Source organism: Capsella rubella, unplaced genomic scaffold (assembly GCF_000375325.1).
Source record: "Capsella rubella cultivar Monte Gargano unplaced genomic scaffold, Caprub1_0 scaffold_4, whole genome shotgun sequence".
Taxonomy (NCBI): domain Eukaryota; kingdom Viridiplantae; phylum Streptophyta; class Magnoliopsida; order Brassicales; family Brassicaceae; genus Capsella; species Capsella rubella.
Window position 1 is genome coordinate 14,957,776 of NW_006238920.1, and position 20,356 is coordinate 14,978,131.

The following is a 20,356-nucleotide window of genomic DNA, read 5'->3' on the forward strand; positions in this document are numbered from 1 at the left end:
ACCGGTTTAATAAAGCCCCCAAAGTAAACCAGCTCCTTCCTTATCGCGTGAGATTGGTAGCAGAGAACATGAGTTGGTCTCTCTGCAGCACCCATGGGGTCTCGTCCATGGCTCTCACTTATGGGCTTCGCCATAGTAGAAGATCAACTTTCCGGATCTGCGCCACTTCTGACGGAGTAGAGCCTAAGGAGGAACCCAAACCGCCGGAATCTCCCCTCTCCTCCTCCTCCTCCTCCTCCTCTTCGCCTTCTGCTCTCGGTACAGACTTGAAAAAGGTCCGACTTTTCTATTTCTCCCTCCCTCGATGCTCTCAAATTTTCTGGTGAAAGGATGAGTTTTTCATCTCTGCTTCTTAACAAATCCAAAGTAACTCTGTTAGTCTACCTATTGATTGGTCCATCATACTGCTTGAATGAGTAGCTCAAGCTTTCCAATTCATAAGCAGGTGGTTAACAAGACTGCAGCAACCTTTGCCCCGCGGGCGTCCACCGCTAGTAAAAACCCAGCTGTCCCTGGAAGTACTCTGTACAAAGTTTTTGAGGTTCAAGGGTATGCATCTATGTTCGTGGGAGGGGTCCTTTCTTTCAACCTCCTCTTCCCCTCCAACGAACCTGATTTATGGAGGCTCATGGGGATGTGGTCTATTTGGATGTTTAGTAAGTCGCCTTCACTACTTTCAACCTTTATTCCGAGCTGCATCCTTCCTACTCTTTTTCTAATTTGTTCTTGGCAGCTATTCCTTCTCTTCGAGCTCGAGACTGTCCAAGTAAAGAGAAAGAGGCTCTTAATTACCTCTTTCTTATCATCCCGTTGCTCAATGTTGCTATACCCTTCTTTTACAAATCCTTTGCTCTTGTCTGGTCTGCTGATACAGTTGCCTTCTTTGCAATGTATGCCTGGAAGGTATTGCTCCTTCAGAGTTGGAATGATATTTATTGGGCTGTTACTTGTGGTGCCTCACATTAGTTTCTTTTTCAATTTTTGCCTCTTACTTCAGCTTGGATGGCTGCAAAAAACAGAGTAGGGGGTTCTCGTGGTGGGATTAGAGAATGAAGATCATCTGTCTTCTCTTCCTTTGAATGATTCTTCATTAAGCTTCTCTGTGGACCGAAGCCTATCGTGTCAGGTATGTGGGTTTAAGGCAAACGATTGTGAACATTGTTCGACAAGGAAATATGACCAAGCCCATTCAGGAATATTTCTTGTAAATCATAGATTTCCGAGATTAATTTTAGCTCAAGCTAGAAGTGCGAGTACATATACGCTTTCTTATCAAGAATGCAGCTGGTAAATTTAAAGAAAATAAAAGAATTGAGTTTATGTATAATCTTTGCATCCTAGTGTCTGTTGGTTCTTCTTCTACACGACAGAGGAAGCGAGAGAAGGAGGCTCAATTTGTTTGGTTCTAAGCTAAGCTTTTTCTCATCTTCTCGAGTGTACTTTCAATAAAAGCATCTGATTTCTTATTTATATCATTTAGAAGGGGCCTCATCATACGTCTATGAGGTTGTGGTGGTGGTTTCGCTGCTTCAGGCTGGGTGATTTGTTGCGTGGGGATCGGCTCACCCAACGTGATCTTTTTCCCCTTCTCAAGTAACCTCTTCTTAGGGCCGTTAGTACCATTTGCTAGTGTGATCTTTGTCTCTCTCTCTGATTCTTGGCTTGACGAGCCTGGGGAATTGTTCTTGGATTTGCAATTATCTTTGGAGTCTTCTATTTGCTTGAAATGAATAGTGATGTCAGTCCTTGATCCCTTCTTGATCAGTTTGTTCCTCTCAGGCTCATCTTCATTCATCTCTTTCTTTCTTAATATCCGTAGTTTAGCAACCACAAATTTAAGAAGCCGACAGCATATGTCCAGAGGCCGCAGAGAGCTGCTGTTGCCATCATCCTCTCTTCTGTGCATTCTCTGTCAAGAAGAAAATTATAGAACCAGAAAAGGATGTTCTTTTATCTTATGGGATTCTTGTGCTAGAGGATTGGGTTTGGTGTATATGAAGAAATGGGTAGGACATCATGAATTAAGTAGGATGTTGGGTTTGCTTTGATTCTATGCTTGTGGAATGGGGAAATTGAGCCAGTGAGAAGCTATGTATTTCTGTCGTTGTAACATCATAATACCCTAAAATCTTCAATCTATTAAATTTTTGCAAATAAAAAAAGGAAAGAAAAATGTTAGGAAAAAATAAACAAAGAAAAACCAACGAAACTCTCAAGTAGCCAACCAAGGAAGCCAAAAAGACTCGTAAAACAGAAAAAGAAAGAGAGATTCCGTGCGTGACATTTTCCAACTCAGCTCACTCCTATCTCCGGGGACGAGGATTCACGATCTGCCACCGACTTCATTGATGACAGGAGACGCAGCCTCTGGACGCGCGGGGGGAGATGCTTTGCTGGTTTTCTTGACACAGGCGGTGTCCACGGCAAGAAAACTCCAGTGCCCGCTTCTAGCCTCTTGGTAGCCGGAGCTAGCATCACCAATGGAGCTCTGACCATGCCGCAGGCCGGAGGAGCTGGGGTGCCTGGTCGCCATAGGGTGACGGGGTTCGTGATGGGCGGCGGCTGGACCTTGCCGGAGTCCGGTTTGAGTTTGAAGAAGGTGATTGCGACTCTTTTGTTGGGCGAGGGACACATTACATGCCTAGCCATATCTGCGCTGTTACCCCTCATCACCAGCAACGACCTGCGACATTCTTCTTCTGATTAAAGAAAACAAAAAAAAAAAATAACTCCAAGGGGAAAAAGAATTGAGTTTGTCTATTACCCTTCCTTTAGTGGGAGAGTGAGTGAGCCCCTGAAGTTTCCATCGTTATCGACCCCGAGCCTGTGCCCAAACACCATGGTTGATTCAGACAAAACAAGAGTGGATATGGGTTGATCCACGTGAGGTGGTTTCTGGAATGGCTGAGAGTGTTCGTCCTGGAAACAAGGCCAAAGCTAACCTTAGCTGGCAGGATCAAGAGATGTTGATCTGGAAATGGAAGTGAAATTGTACCTCGTCGAAGAAGTTGATCACACAGCCATTTGGTCGTTTGTATTCAGGAATCAGGCGCCATTGAAGAAGATGGTCGATCACACTTTGAACAAGGGTTGGGATAGGTTCCACTGCGAGGACGAGTAGAGAGTTATCAGGAGAGGTTATATATATACAGAGTTTCCGTAAACAAAAGACCTTTAATGTCTTCACCTGCGTGTTCATCTGTGGTGCTGCCGAATATTGGAACCCCAAGCTGAAGAAGCTCCCTTTTAGTGCCTTTTGTGTTCTGGTTGAACAGAACAAATGTCTCCCCTGCATTTGAGATGAGAGAAAGCTGATGAAAAACATGAAGGAGAGGGTAAAGTAAACGTAATATTACGAATAAAATCACCTGAAAGCTGGTGATTACGACCAGCCTCTCGGAGCTGGTTCAGAGAATCCAGAAGCTTGGAGAGTTGAGTTCCAGTGAAGACATCTTCGTATAGTTTGAGCCCTTTCACAACATTGGCCTGCCAGGAGCAAACAAGGCAGTTTTAGTCATGGAAACAAAGAAGCAACTTCATCCATGAGGACGAGAGTACACTAGTAAACTAATGAGTAAATAATGATAGATAGGGATAGAGATTAGAGAGAGAGAGAGAGCACTAAAAATATGTTTACTAATTAATTTAAGAAGAAAAGAAAAAAAGATTCCTAAAAAGGTCTATAAAAAATTGTCAGTAACTAAACAATCAATCAAACCTCAGAATGTCTAAAAGCAACTCTGGTTTGGTATCATCAACCCTGCATAAAGAGGATGGGTGGGGGAGTTTTGAACTTGCCGTATGTCCTCTAACATGCTCCTTGGCCGAAAAACGCTTAGACTGCTTGAGGAGTGAAGCCCGTGATTCACATTCTTCGTCGTGATTCCAACATATTGATGAGATCGTTTCGTCTACGTGCTCTTCTTCCCGAGATCCTGCAATTATTCATTTTTCGGTTTATCTAGAGGGCAGATGAAGAATGAAGGAAATGTAACCAGTACTACTAGTAAACAACGAGAGAACACGTGTAAGGTCAGGAGGAAGAAAGACAAATTAAAAGATCGACATAAGATATATGTATGATCCATTCGATAGATATATATATATATATGTCCTAACGTACGTTACGTACGGGGTTAGTTATTGTAGCTACAGTAGACAAAAGATCAAAGACATTCGATTACCGGAATCAGTGATATCGCTAGAAGGAGAATCATCATCGTCGTGGATGGCTGCTGCTTTGTGATGAAAGCATTTCTTGTCCGTAGCTAACTGTAGCTGGAGGGTGACTTGAGAGATGGAGTGGTACTTCTGCATTTGGAGCACTGGGATCCAGTTGAGCCTCCGGCGATGAAGGGCTGCCATCACAGCCTCGTATTCGGGAGATCCGCGGGAGCCCTGCATAAGGTGTCCGCAGAGTGCATCGATGATGGCGTTGGCAGCAGCGAACTCGCCGCGAAACCACGTGATCATGACGTCTTTAGCGGCGGAATCGGACAAGAGCACCGGAGGAGGCTGCAGAACAGGGGGAGACGGCGGCGTTTCAGCCATTATAATGTATCCCAAGGAGGAGGTTTTAATTTGGGGTTTAAGGGGGTTGGGTGGTTGTGGCGTCGCCTATATTTTTCTCTTTAAAGAAATTTAAATATTGGGGGTTGGTTGCCACAAAATAAGTATATGTAAACTTGCAAGTATGAAGGGTGTTTAAATATAGAGCCTTGGAGAGGAGGGACTAGTCGAGAGAGACTCGATCGCAATTGTTTATTCTCTTTCTCTCTCTCTCTCTGGTCTATAGATTTGAACAAAAAACAATCTCTCCAAATAATTTATAATTTTATGTAAAAGTAATTGGGAGAGGGAAGTGGGTCACAAAGGCGAACAAGTCATTCGACTTCTGTTGTTTGTTTGTTTGTTTGTTGTGGCCATAACTACTAACGACGGCTTTTGTTCCCACATGATGATGATAATTATTGGCAGATGATGAGGCGGAGGCCCTCTCGCTTGCGGGAAAAGACAAAATCCCCTTTTTCTACCTCTTCGCTCGCCTGTATTGCCCATATATCCCAAACCATATATTGTATGTCCAACGTTTGCTAAACGCAATTAATTTGAGATCAAAAGACTTGGTCGATCGGTTTTTCCAACCAAATCCAAAAATTGTGGACTCCCGCCGAACCAAAAAGCACAAATGACCTAACCAAAATATATTAAAATAAATACTTGTTTAAGAGGTTTTTTGGATTGGTCTCTCTGTCACTGAGAGGTCATTGATCTGTTCGTATTCTTCGTGCTGCCCTTTTGTAATTAAAGATCATTGACGACTGCGAGTAAAACAAAACAAATGAGATTTACGTCAAGACGAGATATGTTAATTAAACAAAAACACATATATATGACCGCAGCAGAGAGCTAGACGTTATACAACTCATATTATTTTAAATGACCAACCATTATATTTATATTCATTGCCTCGACTCTGCTATCGTACTCTGTCCTCCTCCTCGCTTACAATGTCGACTAGCTGTACTTGCTATATATATCGAACCAAATAATTCATAGTTTATGGTGTTTTTCCGTAATTCATCGTTTTTTTTTTTTTGCCCTCTACTTAATTTACATATAAAATAGTCCTAATTAATACCGTTATATTGCTCAGACTCAGAGTATAGGAAACAATAACAACATAATTTTTTCCGCGTTTTCTCTATGTCTTTTGCAAAATATTTTTGCATTCTAAAAAATACAATGCCAAATTATAAAATAGTCTAATAATATTAAGCGGGCGTCTTCGAGTTTTGTTTTGTTTTTTCTAACAATTATGGTAACGTCAGATTTAGTTGACATTATACAATATGAATGTAGTTTTATATTTAATCTGAATTTGAGTCGAAGAATGGCCGATCATCAGATTCGATATTGTTTGTTTTTCATATAAAATTTTGTTATACGACAATTAATTAATTGTTTATGGAACAATCGAGCAGTACATGTTATGCATCTGGAGTCAAACTTGACTCTTGATCGTCGAATAGGGACTTTCTCTGCTTAAATATTAGTTATATACTTAAACAACAAATTAGTATATTTGCCACCAAAAAATAGCTAATTATACTATAGGTTTTCCGATGCCGTATACAAAGACATATTAATTAATGTTCTTAGATATATATTTTAGTATCTTCGAAGTTTCAAATATATATATATATCAAGCATTCGTTTACATATCTAAGACGTAGAAATTAAAACTATGAGATATGAACAAGCATATATATTTTTAAAGACAAAATACAGACAGTGTTATATATATTTATAAGTAGTCGTATAACTCTTTTTTTATATAATAAATATACTGTAATGATTAAAAATTAAGTACAAACAGATTGCATGTAAACTGATCGAAAGGATGTATGAAATCCGAGACGATTAAAAACGGAAATCGTGTCAAGGCAAGGAAGGATATGATATGATATGAGAGTAAAATAAGAAAACGAAATCTCATCAGTCTCAGATGAATCTTCTGCCATTTTTTCTAGTTTGGTTGGCATTATTTTATGTACATCTTTAAAAGCACTTAATTATGGTTTCGAATTAAATGAATTGAATATTCATTCGGTAGACAATACAGGCCATGTTACTTCGTCTTCGTACGTTACCAACGACAAAAACAAAACAAAAACCCCTGAGCCCATCGATCTGTGATTCGGTGCATTGAGTATTATTTTATAACGGATTTAACGATCGTGCATGTCATTATTCCGTTTATGAACCTTTTTTAAGTTGATATCATCATGTCAAAGTATGTCTATGAGGGCCCAATCGTCAGAGCCCATAGGATATTTGTGTGTCTTCATCATTTCTAGGTTTTATTTATACATACATGAAACCCACTCGATCAGTCGTTATACTGTATTATTTTTATTTAAGAGACAACATTAATTAACACAACAAATACATGCATGTCGCACTTATTCATACTACAATAGAATCTTTTTAGTATCAAACCACACAACATCATATATAACACTCAAGCATATCTCAATCTCTCTTAGTTAGGCCAGTAGGTAGGATTATCTTTCTTTATTTATTCTGTATCAGCTGTTAGACGACATATACATCACTTGAAAGTTGGGTTAGCACGAGCAATGGTGGAAGAGGACATGAGCTTCATCTTCGCCTTCTTTATGTACTCCGAGAACTGATCCGATGATCTCCCACTGCTACCTACGTGAGAGATATGGACATGGTGGTGTTGGTGATGATCATCACGTGTCTCATCCGTCTCCCACGCATCGTCGCCATTCGTAATATGATGATCACCGTGATTCGTCGTTGCTCTTATCTTCAGCTTCGCTTTCTTTATATAGTCGGTGAACCTCTCGTCGGTTTTGATAGTCGTCTCCACTCGAGCGATCACCGTCTTCTTCGGTTCCATCTTCATCTTTGTGATGATGGGTTTGGCTGCCGCCTGAGTCGATGACTCTGCAAATTTGACGCGAACAGCCTCTGCAGATGAGTGGCTTGGTGAACTTGAAGGTTTGGTGGAGATGCGGCGAACAGTTCGGACAGGACTCGTCACTGCTCTGAAGATCTTCTCACACACTCTGTTCTTCTTATCGCTACTACTCTGTGAGTTCTTTGCCATCTGAAGAGAGCGAGCTTGGGATATACTAATTAATTAAAAGGAGTCGATCGAGAGTTACTACTGATATCTATGTGCATGGAAGATGGTGACCATTAACGAGCTTTTTATAATGATTCGATCTTGTTTTTTTGTTTTTTTTTCCTTTTATATAATCTTTGTTAATAGCAGAATAACGTGTTCCAACATGCAACGAGAGGAGAAATTAAGGGAGAAAGGTGGGAACTCTCTTTTACTAGTTTTTCAAAAAAGGAAGAGTGTTGCATGTTAGAAAGGGATCGGATTCTGATTCTTCCTTTAATTTCTTCTTCGTTCCAATTATTATATTTTTTTGGATTGTTCCTGTCAGGAGATATATGAGAATCAGCAGCTGTACGCACGAGGAGATTAATATCTATAGTTAGCTAGTAACATAAACACACTGATCAATTAATCTTCCAATTACAATTGCACTAAATTAACATATTATTTTAAAACACACGGTAGATTCTCAAAAATTAGGTCACTTTCCATTATTAGCTTTGCATGCTAACTTATTATATATGATGATCTCAATCTAGTGGTGTGCATGGTATATGCTTTTCCCGCTTTTATTTTCTATCTACTGGATCGAGTAGCATGGCTTGTTTTATATGGTTTTCCTTTTCTCTTATCAATCACTTTACCAATCAGAAAGAAACTTGTATATGTATTGATTAATCACATGCTCCACAAGATGAAGTGTATTTAATCTTGGATTTCTGGACATGTTTATAGTTCACGTATTGTAACTAATTTAATTACGCCCTCTGGTCACTATTAGCATATACATTTATAGGACTACAAAGAGAAAGAGAATTCTTAATTACAAGAGCTTTTAAGATCTAGATGGAGCATTGCAAGCAATAATTACGGGTAGCAGTGCAAGATCGTTTAGCGACCGGAGCTCGTATGGCTCGGTGGAACCATGGAGTCGCCGGAACTTGTCTTTTTTGTCAGCAATGTCTTGCAACTAGGGAGCATCTTTTTTTCCACTGTACTTACACGGCTGAAATATGGGCTATGCTTGCAAAGGGAGTTTTTAAAGCAAGATATACTACAGTTTGGCACGAGATTCTCGATTACATATCCAGCCATCAACTAGATCGCATCGAGAGTTTTCTTGTTCGATACATTTTTCAGGTTACTACTCACACTATTTGGCAAGAGAGAAATGGGAGGAGACATGGGGAACCTTTAAGGTCGGCAAGCCAATTAATCAAATGGATTGATCAACAAGTCCGTAATCAATTCATAACCATTCAACGACTAGGAGATCGACGTTATGACAAAGGCCTTCAGCTATGGTTTCAATCTAGGATTTAATATTTTCCTTATTCTTTTTATCAATTTATTTTCGATTAGCAGCTTTTAAACTATATGATGCACTAGTTGTAACCACGCTATTTTTTCTTTGAATATAATTTAACATTAAATTCAAAAAAATAAAAATAATTACGGGTAGCGTAAGAGTTAAACTGACCATCTATAGAAAAATTGCATATGTACGTATTTATTTTATGTGTTACCAGTAATGACAGACCGATCAAGATGGAAATCGAGGAAAGGGAGGGAAAAGATGCCGATGATGATAGACCTTCGATTTGTACGAGAATGACTTTAATTTAGGACTTTCAAACTCCCTCTATAAGAAAGAAGACTATATAACGAGAGTCAAAATAGATGGTCACCATCATGTAGGGTTAAAATTTTATTTTCGAAACTTGTGGGGCTTAAATGTTGTTTTTACAAATGTTAAAGGATTTGATTGTTAATTTTGTAAATATTAGGTGGGGGCGGTGTTGCAATTATAGAGAAGATAGGAAGTTGCTATAAAAATCCCCCTTGGGAAACTCGAACCCTTCTTCTTCTCCCTCCGGTGACAGCACTAAACCCCAGGCGGTGACGTTCCATCAGCGACTCGCTTTTGATTTTCCATGGATTCTCAGTTGCTTTCTTCCAGAGATACCAAGATAAGGTTCGCCCCTCTCCTCTCCAGCTTTTCCCCAGTTCCTTTTTTTTTTTTTAATTTGATTTGTCTTCCCGGATGACTTTGGCTTGATAAATTCGCCAAAATCACTGTTAGGGTTGTAATTCGAGTTGATTTTTGGCAGGCACAGATGCGTTGCTTGCTACAAGATGTTCAATAGACGCGAACATCTCGTCGAGCACATGAAGGTTTCGCACCATTCAGTTCATCAGCCTCGGTGTGGGCTTTGCCTGAAGCACTGTAAATCCTTCGAGTCTCTTCGGGAACACCTTAACGGTATGACATATGAGTTTCCTTTGTTTCACATGGCCATGGGTTTTGATGTTTGTTTCCATCACTTGAACGATTTCAGTTCCAGACCATCTTTGCAAAGGAAACTGCCAAACCATTTTCTCTGAGCGAGGCTGTAGTCTTTGCCTTCAAGTCTTTGAGGAGGCCACTGCTCTTGCAGAGCATAAAAACAAGTGTCACCTCTCTCCACCTCCTCCTCTTGTAAGTTTTGTCACTAGTTTCAGAGACTCACTAGTTGGGAGTTCTGTGTCCAATTGGGTAATGTCAACTGCCTTACTTAGTTTGGTGACAACCCGGGAGACTGTTTTCTTTTCTGATTTTTGATATACTAGCAGTTTCCCAGTCATGTCATCCTTTTTAATTAGTGCTTTATTCATGCCAGACAACATCTACCCTACGGAATCAGGTTAATCCTTCTAGGTCACATGTTGGTTCACGGTTCAAGGCAGTCGCAGTTGACTGTGAAATGGTAGGTGGTGGTGCTGACGGGTCTCTTGATCAGTGTGCATCGGTTTGCCTGGTTGACGAAGACGAGAATGTGATCTTATTCACTCACGTCCAACCACCACACCCTGTCACCGATTACAGGTTCTGCCTATGGACGTTTGTGCTTGTTTGGTTTTATAAATTCTTCCTTTTAAATCTCACCCGCCTGATCTGCAGGCATGAAGTAACTGGATTGACCGAGGTAGATTTGAAGGACGGTATGACACTTCAGGATGTACGAGAAAAAGTTTTAGCCATCTTGTGCGGTGGACATAATGATGGGGCTGGGAGGCTTCTTCTTGTTGGTCATGACCTTAAGCATGATATGAATTGCTTGACTCTCCAATACCCTAGCCATTTGTTGAGGTAACTGCTGCTCCGTTTTTGGTGAATCACCTCCCGCACAGGGCTTTACTCTCTGTGTTGTTGCCTTTGATTCTTTGCTTGAAATCTCTCTCTCCGGCCTCTCACTAATCTACTTGCTATGCTTCGCCTCAGAGACACAGCAAAATACGTGCCATTGATGAAGACAAATCTTGTAAGCCAATCGCTCAGGTACCTCACAAAGTCATATCTCGGGTAAGTTATCCTTGGGATCCATTTCTTGACATTAGATTCTGCAAAACTTGGAACATGGGATAGAAACCTGGTTTGGTTTGTATGTTGCAGATACAAGATCCAATGCGGGAAGCACGAGCCTTATGAGGACTGTGTATCTGCGATGAGACTGTACAAGAGAATGCGGGATCAAGAGCATGGGTTAAGTGGAAAGGCAGAAGGGAATGGTCTGAACTCGTGGAAACAGAGCGATCTAGAGAAGATGAAGCCGGAAGAGTTGTACAAAAACTCCACGTCAGAGTACCGCTGCTGGTGCCTTGACAGACTCAGCCATTCATGAAATACAAAATCCTACTTTTGTCTAAAAAGAAACTCCTCCTCCCTTAAGTCTCTTTTTGTTTGATGGGAGGATGAAGATGATTTGTTGCTAAAGCTTCCCGGTTTGTTTCTGGATAATAACATACATATGATTAGGCTTCTTCAAAACTTCACTAAGAATTCGTATAAAAAATTGCTTCTTTAATCAAATAGGTACAAACTTCTTGTTTGTCCCAAAAAAAAAAGAAAAAAAAGAAATTCAAAAGGTACGAACTAAAATTATATTCGATCCCAAACAAAACCATTTTCAACTGTTCAAATAAAAACTACTACAGTACTTTCCAACATTTCTTTAGAAAAATCGTGTGAGAAGAAAAAAAAAAATTGGCGATGGGATTAAAGCCAAAAAGAAAAATGAAATTAATGTGAGAGAAGAAGAAGTAGAGAAGAAGAAGCATAGTGATCTGTTCGAGTCCCAAACACTTGTTTCTTCCCGAGACGGCGTCCAATGGCCGTGGCTCCGTCGGATTTTCAATCGACTCTCTGGGACTCTGTTACGTCTCTTATTAGGTCAGCCCAGGAGAAGAACGTCGATCCGCTTCACTGGGCTATTCAGCTTCGCTTGACCCTCGCCTCTTCTGAAATCTCCCTTCCCTCTCCGGACATCGCTCAATTCCTCGTCTCCCACATCTTCTGGGAAAATCACACTCCTCTTTCATGGAAGCTTCTCGAAAAAGCTATTTCCGTCAATATTGTCCCTCCCCTACTTGTCCTCGCTCTTCTCTCCCCAAGGTAACTCCTATCGTTCTGATTTCTATTTCCAGCTCTCGTTGAGCTTTCACCGCACATTTTTCGAGCTCTCATTGGTGGATTCATCTCTTTTTTTTTTTTTTTTTTTTTTTGTTTCTTCTCACTTTCTGTTTGACCACTCACTTTTAGTCTTGGGATTATCAAACTGGCTACTAGTTGCTCTTAAAATGGTCTATACATAAAGTTGATTCTTGGAACATCCTTTAGGTTTGGCTCTGGAACCTGTTGTATGAATATTCCTATACTTGGCTATTACGCTCTCGCAATCTCCGGGCTTACTACTGCATTCATTATGCTACTGCTTGAAATACTTCCTTCAAACTGTCTGTAATAGCTATAGACCTCTTTCTTTTGCTATCCCGTTGACCAGAGTGCTGCTGAAACAGGCTCATTTAGAACACTACGGTCTAACCATCTTATTGTTTTGTTCTTAGTTTTCTCTACCCTTTTGATTCTTATGGTTGGTAATTTTAGGGTGATCGCAAATAGAAAGCTTCATCCGGCAGCCTATAGGCTTTATATGGAACTTATCAAGAGATATGCATTCTCATTCATGCCTCAAATCAGAGGACCAGGATATCAAAAGTGAGTTCCTTATCTCAATTAATGTTGTTTTGTCAAAATGGTGTATGTACCAGGCTTTAGTGTCGAGTTCAAGAGTATGTACAGGTTTTTATATGAGTAATCATACAGCTCATATGCCTTTGATTAGATCTCTCTTCTTTTTGGTTTTAAAATGCACACTAATGTGAAAGTTTTCAAATGAACAGGACAATGAATTCCATTGATGATATCCTCCATCTTTCTGAAACCTTTGGAGTTCAAGATCAAGAACCTGGAAGTATTCTTCTTGCATTTGTCTTCTCCATTGTCTGGCAGCTAGTTGATGCATCCCTAGACGAGGAAGGGCTTTTAGAACTGACATCTAGTAAGAGGTCTAAATGGCAAAGCAGGCCACACGACATGGAAATAGACGGGCTGGATAATCCTGTGAAGAGAAATGAGAACCATGATGTACTAGAGAAAGCAAACACTGAAATGGCTATCGAGCTTATCCAAGAATTTTTGCAAAATAAAGTAACATCAAGGATTCTTCACTTGGCAAGTCAAAACTTGTAAGACCTTAAAACTAGCACCCCTTGTTTTTCTGTTTGTTCTCTGATTCATATCATTGTGGACACTGCTGGGCGCTTAATTTCTTGCAAATGAATTAAAATGTACGAACGTCTTCAGATGTTTCTCTACCAATGCCTCTAAGTTTCCTTTCTCTTCAGGCCAACACACTGGGAAGATTTCAGTCAGCGGTTTAGAGTGCTGGCAACCAAATCATTGACAGTGAGGAATTCAAAACATATTAATCCAGAAGCCCTTACACAGCTGGCATATCATACACGTAAATTTCTTGCAAGGGAGAGCAAGACCATCCCTCGAGGAGAGTTTCATGCGATTGTATCCTCTGGCTCTAAGTTAGCTTTGACTAGTCAGCATCATGGGACTAGTGAGTCTGCACTTTGGTTGCCCATTGATCTTTTCTTCGAAGATATAATGGATGGGACACAAGCTGCAGCAGCCAGCGCGGTTGAAAATCTAACCGGTGATAGTAGATTTATTTCTATTGTCATTCTTGCATTTCTCCTCTCGTGAATATCTGCATACTTATTGCTATGGGCTTTATTTGAACATAAACGAATATTTGCAGGTCTTGTGAAAGCATTGCAGGCAGCTAACAGTACAACATGGCATGATGCCTTTCTAGCTCTATGGTTAGCAGCCTTACGCCTTGTGCAGAGGGTAGGAGTCTGTTCTGACACTAAGAAGAATTTTAAGCTTTTAGCATGAGGGTAGTTTGCTCTGATCTCGGTGCTTTTAGGAGACTCTACGTTTCTTTATTGCTTTTTTTCTTTTTTCTCATGCATATGATGGAAACATTATCTGAAGTACCTAACATGTGGGTGGCACCAATTTCTGTTGCACGTATAAACTTATGCATGATTCATAATTAGAATCTCATATAATGAGAGTGTCATGCCTTATGAAGTTTTAAATCGCTGAGTTACATACTCGAAGATTACTGACCAATATATGTTGTAATTTGAAGGAAAGAGATCCTATTGAGGGTCCTGTGCCTCGCACCGACACTTTTCTTTGTGTATTACTGTCCGTCACTCCACTTGCAGTTGCTAATATTATTGAAGAAGAAGAAAGTCAGTGGATTGATCAAAGCTCATCTAGCCCAAGCAACCAGTGGAAAGACAAAAAAGGAAAATGCCGACAAGGATTAGTCAATAGCTTACAACAACTTGGTGATTATGAAAGCTTGCTGACACCACCTCGTTCCGTACAGTCCGTTGCCAATCAAGCTGCAGCTAAAGCAGTTATGTTCGTTTCTGGCAGTACAAATGGAAATGGATCCTATGAAGATACAGGCATGAGCGAATCTCCAAGTGGTTGCTGTAAGTAAATTTGCCGTCTACTTTTTGGTCTCCCAATGTTAAACTGCGCCAGCATTCTGGTTCGAATGTGTTTGGTTTTGTAACTGTGACATGTGTTGGCACAGCTGGTAACATGCGCCATCTGATAGTGGAAGCTTGTATCACCAGAAATTTGTTGGACACATCTGCATATCTCTGGCCAGGCTTTGTAACTGGGGGAATTAATCAAGTTCCTCAAGGTATTACCGGTGATATTTCTTGTTGGTCTCTAGTGATGAAGGGTTCTCCTCTAACACCGTCATTGACAAATTCACTAATCACAACTCCAGCTTCTAGGTATGTAAAATCTATGATCGATCTTTGTTTATGGTTCTCTTTAGGTCATTGGTTAAAAGGGGTGATAGGAGGAAAAACCAATATTTTTAGTTTCATTAACTAAAGCCTATTTGTAGTTGACTATTGTCTGTTTCCGAGTCTCCGTAAGTGGAGTTTTTTTTCAAACTTCTCATCTGTAAGGAAACTGAATTAAGTTCATTAATATGATGGAAGCTTAGCAGAGATCGAAAAGATGTACGAGGTTGCAACTACTGGTTCAGAAGATGAGAAGATAGCTGTGGCTTCTATTCTCTGTGGAGCATCTCTATTTCGTGGTTGGAGCATACAGGTATGTTTGGCACTTAGAGAGTCTATCTCTGTGATTTCATTTTGAGAAAGTTATTGCTCCCATTTCTCTACTTGGATCTTTTTTCTGCGGCCTCCTCATCTTATATCTTTAACCACATCTCTGATTTATACCAGGAGCATGTCATTATCTTTATTGTAACTTTACTCTCGCCTCCGGCTCCAACTGATATTTCTGGGAGTTATAGCCATTTAATCAGTTCTGCACCGTTTCTTAATGTTCTTCTTGTCGGGATATCACCCATAGATTGTGTTCAGATTTTCTCATTGCACGGTGTGGTAGGTTTTTTTGTTCCTCAACAACTTATGTTATTTGACAATAAACAAAGAATGTGCTATTTTTCAGTGGGTTAATATTTATGCTTCTTTTGCCAGGTTCCATTGCTTGCTGGTGCCTTAATGCCAATTTGTGAAGCATTTGGCTCTGGTATTCCGAACATTACATGGACTCTCCCAACTGGCGAAGTAATCTCCTCTCATGCTGTTTTCTCCACTGCATTTTCACTTCTTCTAAGGTTATGGAGATTTGATCACCCACCACTAGATTACGTCTTGGGAGATGTTCCGCCGGTGGGCCCTCAACCAAGCCCCGAGTATCTTTTGTTAGTGAGAAATTGCCGTCTGAAATGTTTTGGAAAGTCCCCAAAGGATCGCATGGCACGTCGAAGATTTTCGAAAATGATAGATATCTCTGTCGATCCCATCTTCATGGATTCATTCCCCAGACTGAAACAGTGGTATCGGCAGCATCAGGAATGTATGGCTTCAATTCTCTCTGAATTAAAGACAGGAAGTCCAGTGCATCACATTGTTGATTCCCTCCTTAGCATGATGTTCAAGAAGGCAAATAAAGGTGGTAGTCAGTCACTGACTCCATCTTCAGGGAGCAGTAGTTTATCTACTTCGGGGGTGGATGACTCTTCTGATCAACTCAAGTTACCTGCATGGGATATCTTGGAAGCGGCCCCGTTTGTGCTTGATGCTGCTCTTACTGCCTGTGCTCATGGATCACTTTCTCCCCGGGAATTAGCAACAGGTTTGTCCATTTTCCTGAAAATATAGAAATTGAAATTTTCTTAATGAAATCAATTTGGACAAGGGGATACTTATCTACATCCGACAATGATACCCCACATTATACGCTTTTTTTGTGCGACTATCTGGATGCATCATAATTCATAAGCGCTTCTCGAAAGGCCGCCAATAGTGGGTTAGGCGTGATCTAAAATCTTCCCCCTTCATTTGTCGCAGGTCTTAAAATCTTGGCTGATTTTCTGCCAGCAACACTAGGAACCATGGTTAGCTACTTTTCTTCGGAAGTAACACGAGGTCTGTGGAAGCCCGTTTCCATGAATGGAACTGACTGGCCTAGTCCTGCAGCAAATTTAGTAAGTGTTGAGCAACAGATAGAGAAGATCTTAGCAGCTACTGGTGTTGACGTCCCAAGGCTTCCAGCAGGTAATGTTTTTCTTCTCTTGTTGGACAAGGGATAAACTCAGGTTCTAGGGGTTTTATACATGAAAGGTTAGAACCTTAGATGCAGTCATGGTAGTCCTGGATAACATGTCCCTGGCGGGTCTTGCTTAGATGCAATCATGGTAGTCCTGGACAACATGTTCTTGGGCGGTCTTGCTTTGTAGACCTGTAAACAATTGGTCATATCTGTAAAACTGGAAATGCAGAGGAAGTTGGAAAAGAATAATTATAATGATTATGATGGAAAAATCGCTCATCGCTTAAGCATGTCTGTCTTTGCAGATGGAATCTCTGCGGCTACACTTCCCTTGCCTCTCGCTGCACTAGTCAGCCTCACTATAACCTACAAGCTCGACAAAGCAACAGAGCGCTTCCTTGTACTTGTGGGACCTGCCTTGGACTCCCTTGCTGCTGCTTGCCCCTGGCCCTGCATGCCGATTGTGACCTCGCTGTGGACCCAGAAAGTGAAGCGCTGGAGTGACTTTCTTATCTTCTCAGCCTCCAGGACTGTATTCCACCACAACAGCGATGCTGTTATTCAGCTCCTCAGAAGCTGCTTTACTTGCACCCTTGGTCTGACACCTACCTCCCAACTCTGCAGTTACGGGGGAGTGGGCGCACTCCTTGGCCATGGTTTTGGCTCTCGCTACTCTGGTGGAATCTCCACAGCTGCCCCAGGAATCTTGTACATAAAAGTGCACAGATCAATCAGAGATGTAATGTTCCTGACAGAAGAAATCCTCTCGCTTCTGATGTTCTCTGTGAAGAGCATTGCCACCAGGGATCTACCAGCGGAGCAAGCAGAGAAATTGAAGAAAACGAAAGATGGGTCAAAGTATGGGATTGGGCAGGTTTCACTTTCTCTGGCAATGACACGTGTTAAGCTGGCAGCTTCGCTGGGAGCCTCTCTTGTGTGGATCTCCGGTGGCCTCAATTTGGTTCAGGCTCTGATCAAGGAGACATTACCATCTTGGTTCATCTCGGTTCACGGAGGAGAAGAAGACGATTTGGGAGGTATGGTTCCGATGCTAAGAGGCTATGCTTTGGCATACTTTGCAATCCTGAGCAGTGCATTTGCTTGGGGAATCGACTCCTCATCTCCTGCCTCAAAACGCCGGCCAAGGGTTCTGTGGCTGCATTTGGATTTTTTGGTGAGTGCCTTGGAAGGGAAGATATCACTGGGCTGTGATTGGGCCACATGGCAAGCTTACGTGACTGGCTTTGTGAGCCTGATGGTGCAATGCACGCCGGCTTGGGTGCTAGAGGTGGATGTTGAAGTAATTAAGAGGCTAAGCAAAAGTCTGCGGCAGTGGAACGAGCAAGACTTAGCTCTTGCTCTACTATGTGCCGGCGGCCTTGGGACTATGGGTGCAGCGACTGAACTCATCGTGGAGACCTGCCATCAACTTTAGCTTTAGGTCTTTCAACTTTATTTTTTCGACTAATATCTAATCTGTGACGATCACTTTTATTCCTCAGATTAGTTCTGTCTATATTATGTATTTTATAATTTAGAGAGACATCATAATTCACAAGCAACAGCTTCAATTGGAACCAGTAAAATGAAAATGAGGGAATAGAAGAAATAAGTTTTGGGAAACAAAGATTTGATTAGACGCTAAATTGTTTTGGTGCAAATTACTCTATCAAGTTATCAGCTACGGGTTTAATTTGTAAAATTCCAAACTAGGGGGAGTAAATGAGGTAAATAAAAATTTCCGAATTTAGTCGCGCGATTACAATTACAAGATAATAAGAAACCACAGTGTGTGTAGTAGGTAGAGTAGACGAAGAAGCTCTGAAACCCGAGTATGGCGGCGACGTCGTTGGTGCTAACATGCGCATCTCCTCTGTTCACCGGTGGGCTTGTTTCTGCTGTGAAGACGCTGAATACAGAGTCCTCGATTTCTTGCTCCAATTTGAGTTTGTTTCGTGTAAATTCTCCTGCCGATTTCTCAGCAAAATTCCTAAGAAGATGCTTGGGGGAAAAAGACGAAGTGCTTCTAGAAGGAATGCCACCGGAGTATTACGATGATGTTCGTCTCCTCATCCGTTTGTTTCTATGTGTATGTATTGATCTGAATATGTCTAAGTCGGTAGGGTTTTTGATGCTCCAGGAATGGCAAGCTCGACAGAGAGAGAAGACGAAAGAATTGAGGCGGATGCAGCGGGAGGAAGAAGAAGAAGAGGAGAGAAAGATTGAAGAGTACCGTGAAATTGGCACGAGGTTGAAAGAATTTCCTGAGGAAGAGTTAAGGAAAGCTAGAAAGCTCGTCTCCAGCTTCATCAGAGCTGCGGAGGAAGTAGAGGAGGTAAATTTTGTAGAAAGTCCCCTTGTATTAGAAAATTAGGTCCGATTCTCTTTAAGTCTCACTACTCATCATAAGAGAATTTTTGTGTAGAGAATTGAAGAAGCAGCCGAGAAAGGAGAACTTGACGAGCTTGTCCTCATGATTATATGGAACCGGCTTGACCTTGCTCGTCGCGATGTAATATTTGTTCCTTATGCGTTTTCATTGTTGAAGTGTTTCCTTAGATTATTCTCTCTGTGGTCTTCACTCAACATGTCCCGTGCTACTTCCAGGATGAAAAGGACGCCGTTAGAAGTCTTGATCTTTTGTATAGAAGAGTCGAGGTAATTTCTTCTCTGGATAAGCTTCTTTATCTTTAAACTTGCTCATTTGTGCAGGAAGATGTTCAAATCGTATTATGCATCAAATTATGGCCTACTCCTTTTATGATGATGATCCTTTTGTTGTGTTAAGCTCTACCTAATTACTTTAAAGGATTTAGTAAAGGCTAAGGTGAAAGTGAATCCCCTCTTATCTGGTGTCTCTCTATTCCAGACAGAGATCTTAAAACGGCAAGCAAGTCCTGCGATGAAACTGCTGAATGATCTTCTAAACATGCATGATGGTTTTGAAGACGATGCTTGGCTCAAGGACTGCAAAAAACGAATGGCTGAGACCTTCCCACGAGAAGACCCCTTTAGCATTCTGATGCCACCCGGATTCGACATTGATATGGTGAGCCTCTTTTATTACTTTCTAGTTTTAAACAAGAACCTTTGAACAAAACGAATCAATGCTGTGTTTGCAGCATCAAGGACCGTTGCGACCACCCATTGAGACTGAGACGGACAATACCCTTCTGAGAGTAGACTTTGTAAGAGAAGTGGATGCATTGCTACAGGAAGTAAGAATAGAGGAAGATGCGGACGCTGGTGACAGAGGAGAAGGGCTTGATCCTGAAGCTATAGCACTTAAGTTTAAGCAGCAGGAGAAGCAGCGAACCATTCGTCAAGTTGAAGCCATTCTTGATTTGGCCCTAAACTTGAGGTGGTAGGTACTACTAGTAGCCACTAGGTAGGTAACAGGAATATATGTATGCCAGAATTATTATTCATAGATACTAGGTCACTCGATAGAGGTGTTTTTGTTTAGAAATGAATGAATCAAAATATCTGATTTGTGAGAAATACGACATTTCTTCTAGAGTGTTGGGCCAAAAATTGCACAATCGCTACCACAATCATCTGTTCCTCTTTCAAAGTAACTTTGGTCGTTCAGCTTTTGCTGATTTGTGGAGCTTCAGATCAAAATCCATTGTTACGGTAGTTGTGGATTCAGGACTGGTGTCAGCAAACCCAAAAGGAGG

The 20,356-nt window shown here is 41.1% G+C and overlaps 7 protein-coding genes across 8 annotated transcripts; 4 read left to right on the top strand and 3 right to left on the bottom strand.

The window, feature by feature from the left end:
- Window positions 1-32: 32 nt before the first annotated feature.
- LOC17889504 lies at window positions 33-1,324 on the top strand. The gene is made up of 4 exons (XM_023783908.1): window positions 33-275; window positions 446-656; window positions 734-903; window positions 998-1,324. The coding sequence occupies exons 1-4, from the start codon at window positions 69-71 to the stop codon at window positions 1,022-1,024; spliced, it is 615 nt and encodes a 204-aa protein (XP_023639676.1). The 5' UTR covers window positions 33-68; the 3' UTR covers window positions 1,025-1,324.
- A 61-nt stretch (window positions 1,325-1,385) lies between these two features.
- LOC17889001 lies at window positions 1,386-2,258 on the bottom strand. Its single transcript, XM_006295061.2, has one exon. The coding sequence runs from the start codon at window positions 1,904-1,906 to the stop codon at window positions 1,406-1,408; it is 501 nt and encodes a 166-aa protein (XP_006295123.1). The 5' UTR covers window positions 1,907-2,258; the 3' UTR covers window positions 1,386-1,405.
- Window positions 2,073-4,614, bottom strand: LOC17889801. Its single transcript, XM_006295954.2, has 7 exons — window positions 4,185-4,614; window positions 3,799-3,935; window positions 3,369-3,486; window positions 3,188-3,289; window positions 2,996-3,105; window positions 2,765-2,919; window positions 2,073-2,683 (listed from the first exon to the last, which is right to left on the bottom strand). Exons 1-7 carry the CDS (start codon window positions 4,549-4,551, stop codon window positions 2,293-2,295), a joined length of 1,380 nt encoding a protein of 459 aa, XP_006296016.1. The 5' UTR covers window positions 4,552-4,614; the 3' UTR covers window positions 2,073-2,292.
- Window positions 4,615-6,892: 2,278 nt separating this feature from the next.
- LOC17889669 lies at window positions 6,893-7,810 on the bottom strand. Its single transcript, XM_006295388.2, has one exon. The coding sequence runs from the start codon at window positions 7,640-7,642 to the stop codon at window positions 7,115-7,117; it is 528 nt and encodes a 175-aa protein (XP_006295450.1). The 5' UTR covers window positions 7,643-7,810; the 3' UTR covers window positions 6,893-7,114.
- A 1,707-nt stretch (window positions 7,811-9,517) lies between these two features.
- LOC17887870 (RNA exonuclease 4) lies at window positions 9,518-11,460 on the top strand. 2 transcript variants are annotated; one of them, XM_023783907.1, is made up of 7 exons: window positions 9,518-9,635; window positions 9,778-9,923; window positions 10,000-10,139; window positions 10,321-10,526; window positions 10,602-10,790; window positions 10,923-11,003; window positions 11,094-11,460. In XM_023783907.1, exons 1-7 carry the CDS (start codon window positions 9,595-9,597, stop codon window positions 11,320-11,322), a joined length of 1,032 nt encoding a protein of 343 aa, XP_023639675.1. In that variant the 5' UTR covers window positions 9,518-9,594; the 3' UTR covers window positions 11,323-11,460. The 2 variants fall into 2 exon arrangements, with proteins under 2 accessions (XP_023639675.1, XP_006294521.1); XM_006294459.2 differs by having other exon boundaries at window positions 9,519-9,635; window positions 9,772-9,923.
- A 132-nt stretch (window positions 11,461-11,592) lies between these two features.
- On the top strand, window positions 11,593-18,305 carry LOC17887974 (mediator of RNA polymerase II transcription subunit 33B). Its single transcript, XM_006293505.2, has 12 exons — window positions 11,593-12,092; window positions 12,585-12,695; window positions 12,881-13,225; window positions 13,385-13,704; window positions 13,810-13,901; window positions 14,209-14,563; window positions 14,668-14,878; window positions 15,092-15,206; window positions 15,341-15,502; window positions 15,599-16,259; window positions 16,475-16,681; window positions 16,982-18,305. The coding sequence occupies exons 1-12, from the start codon at window positions 11,809-11,811 to the stop codon at window positions 18,109-18,111; spliced, it is 3,993 nt and encodes a 1,330-aa protein (XP_006293567.1). The 5' UTR covers window positions 11,593-11,808; the 3' UTR covers window positions 18,112-18,305.
- Window positions 18,306-18,465: 160 nt separating this feature from the next.
- On the top strand, window positions 18,466-20,210 carry LOC17887638 (protein PALE CRESS, chloroplastic). Its single transcript, XM_006294524.2, has 6 exons — window positions 18,466-18,735; window positions 18,817-19,011; window positions 19,102-19,188; window positions 19,284-19,334; window positions 19,546-19,725; window positions 19,799-20,210. The coding sequence occupies exons 1-6, from the start codon at window positions 18,511-18,513 to the stop codon at window positions 20,042-20,044; spliced, it is 984 nt and encodes a 327-aa protein (XP_006294586.1). The 5' UTR covers window positions 18,466-18,510; the 3' UTR covers window positions 20,045-20,210.
- The last annotated feature ends 146 nt before the right edge of the window (window positions 20,211-20,356 follow it).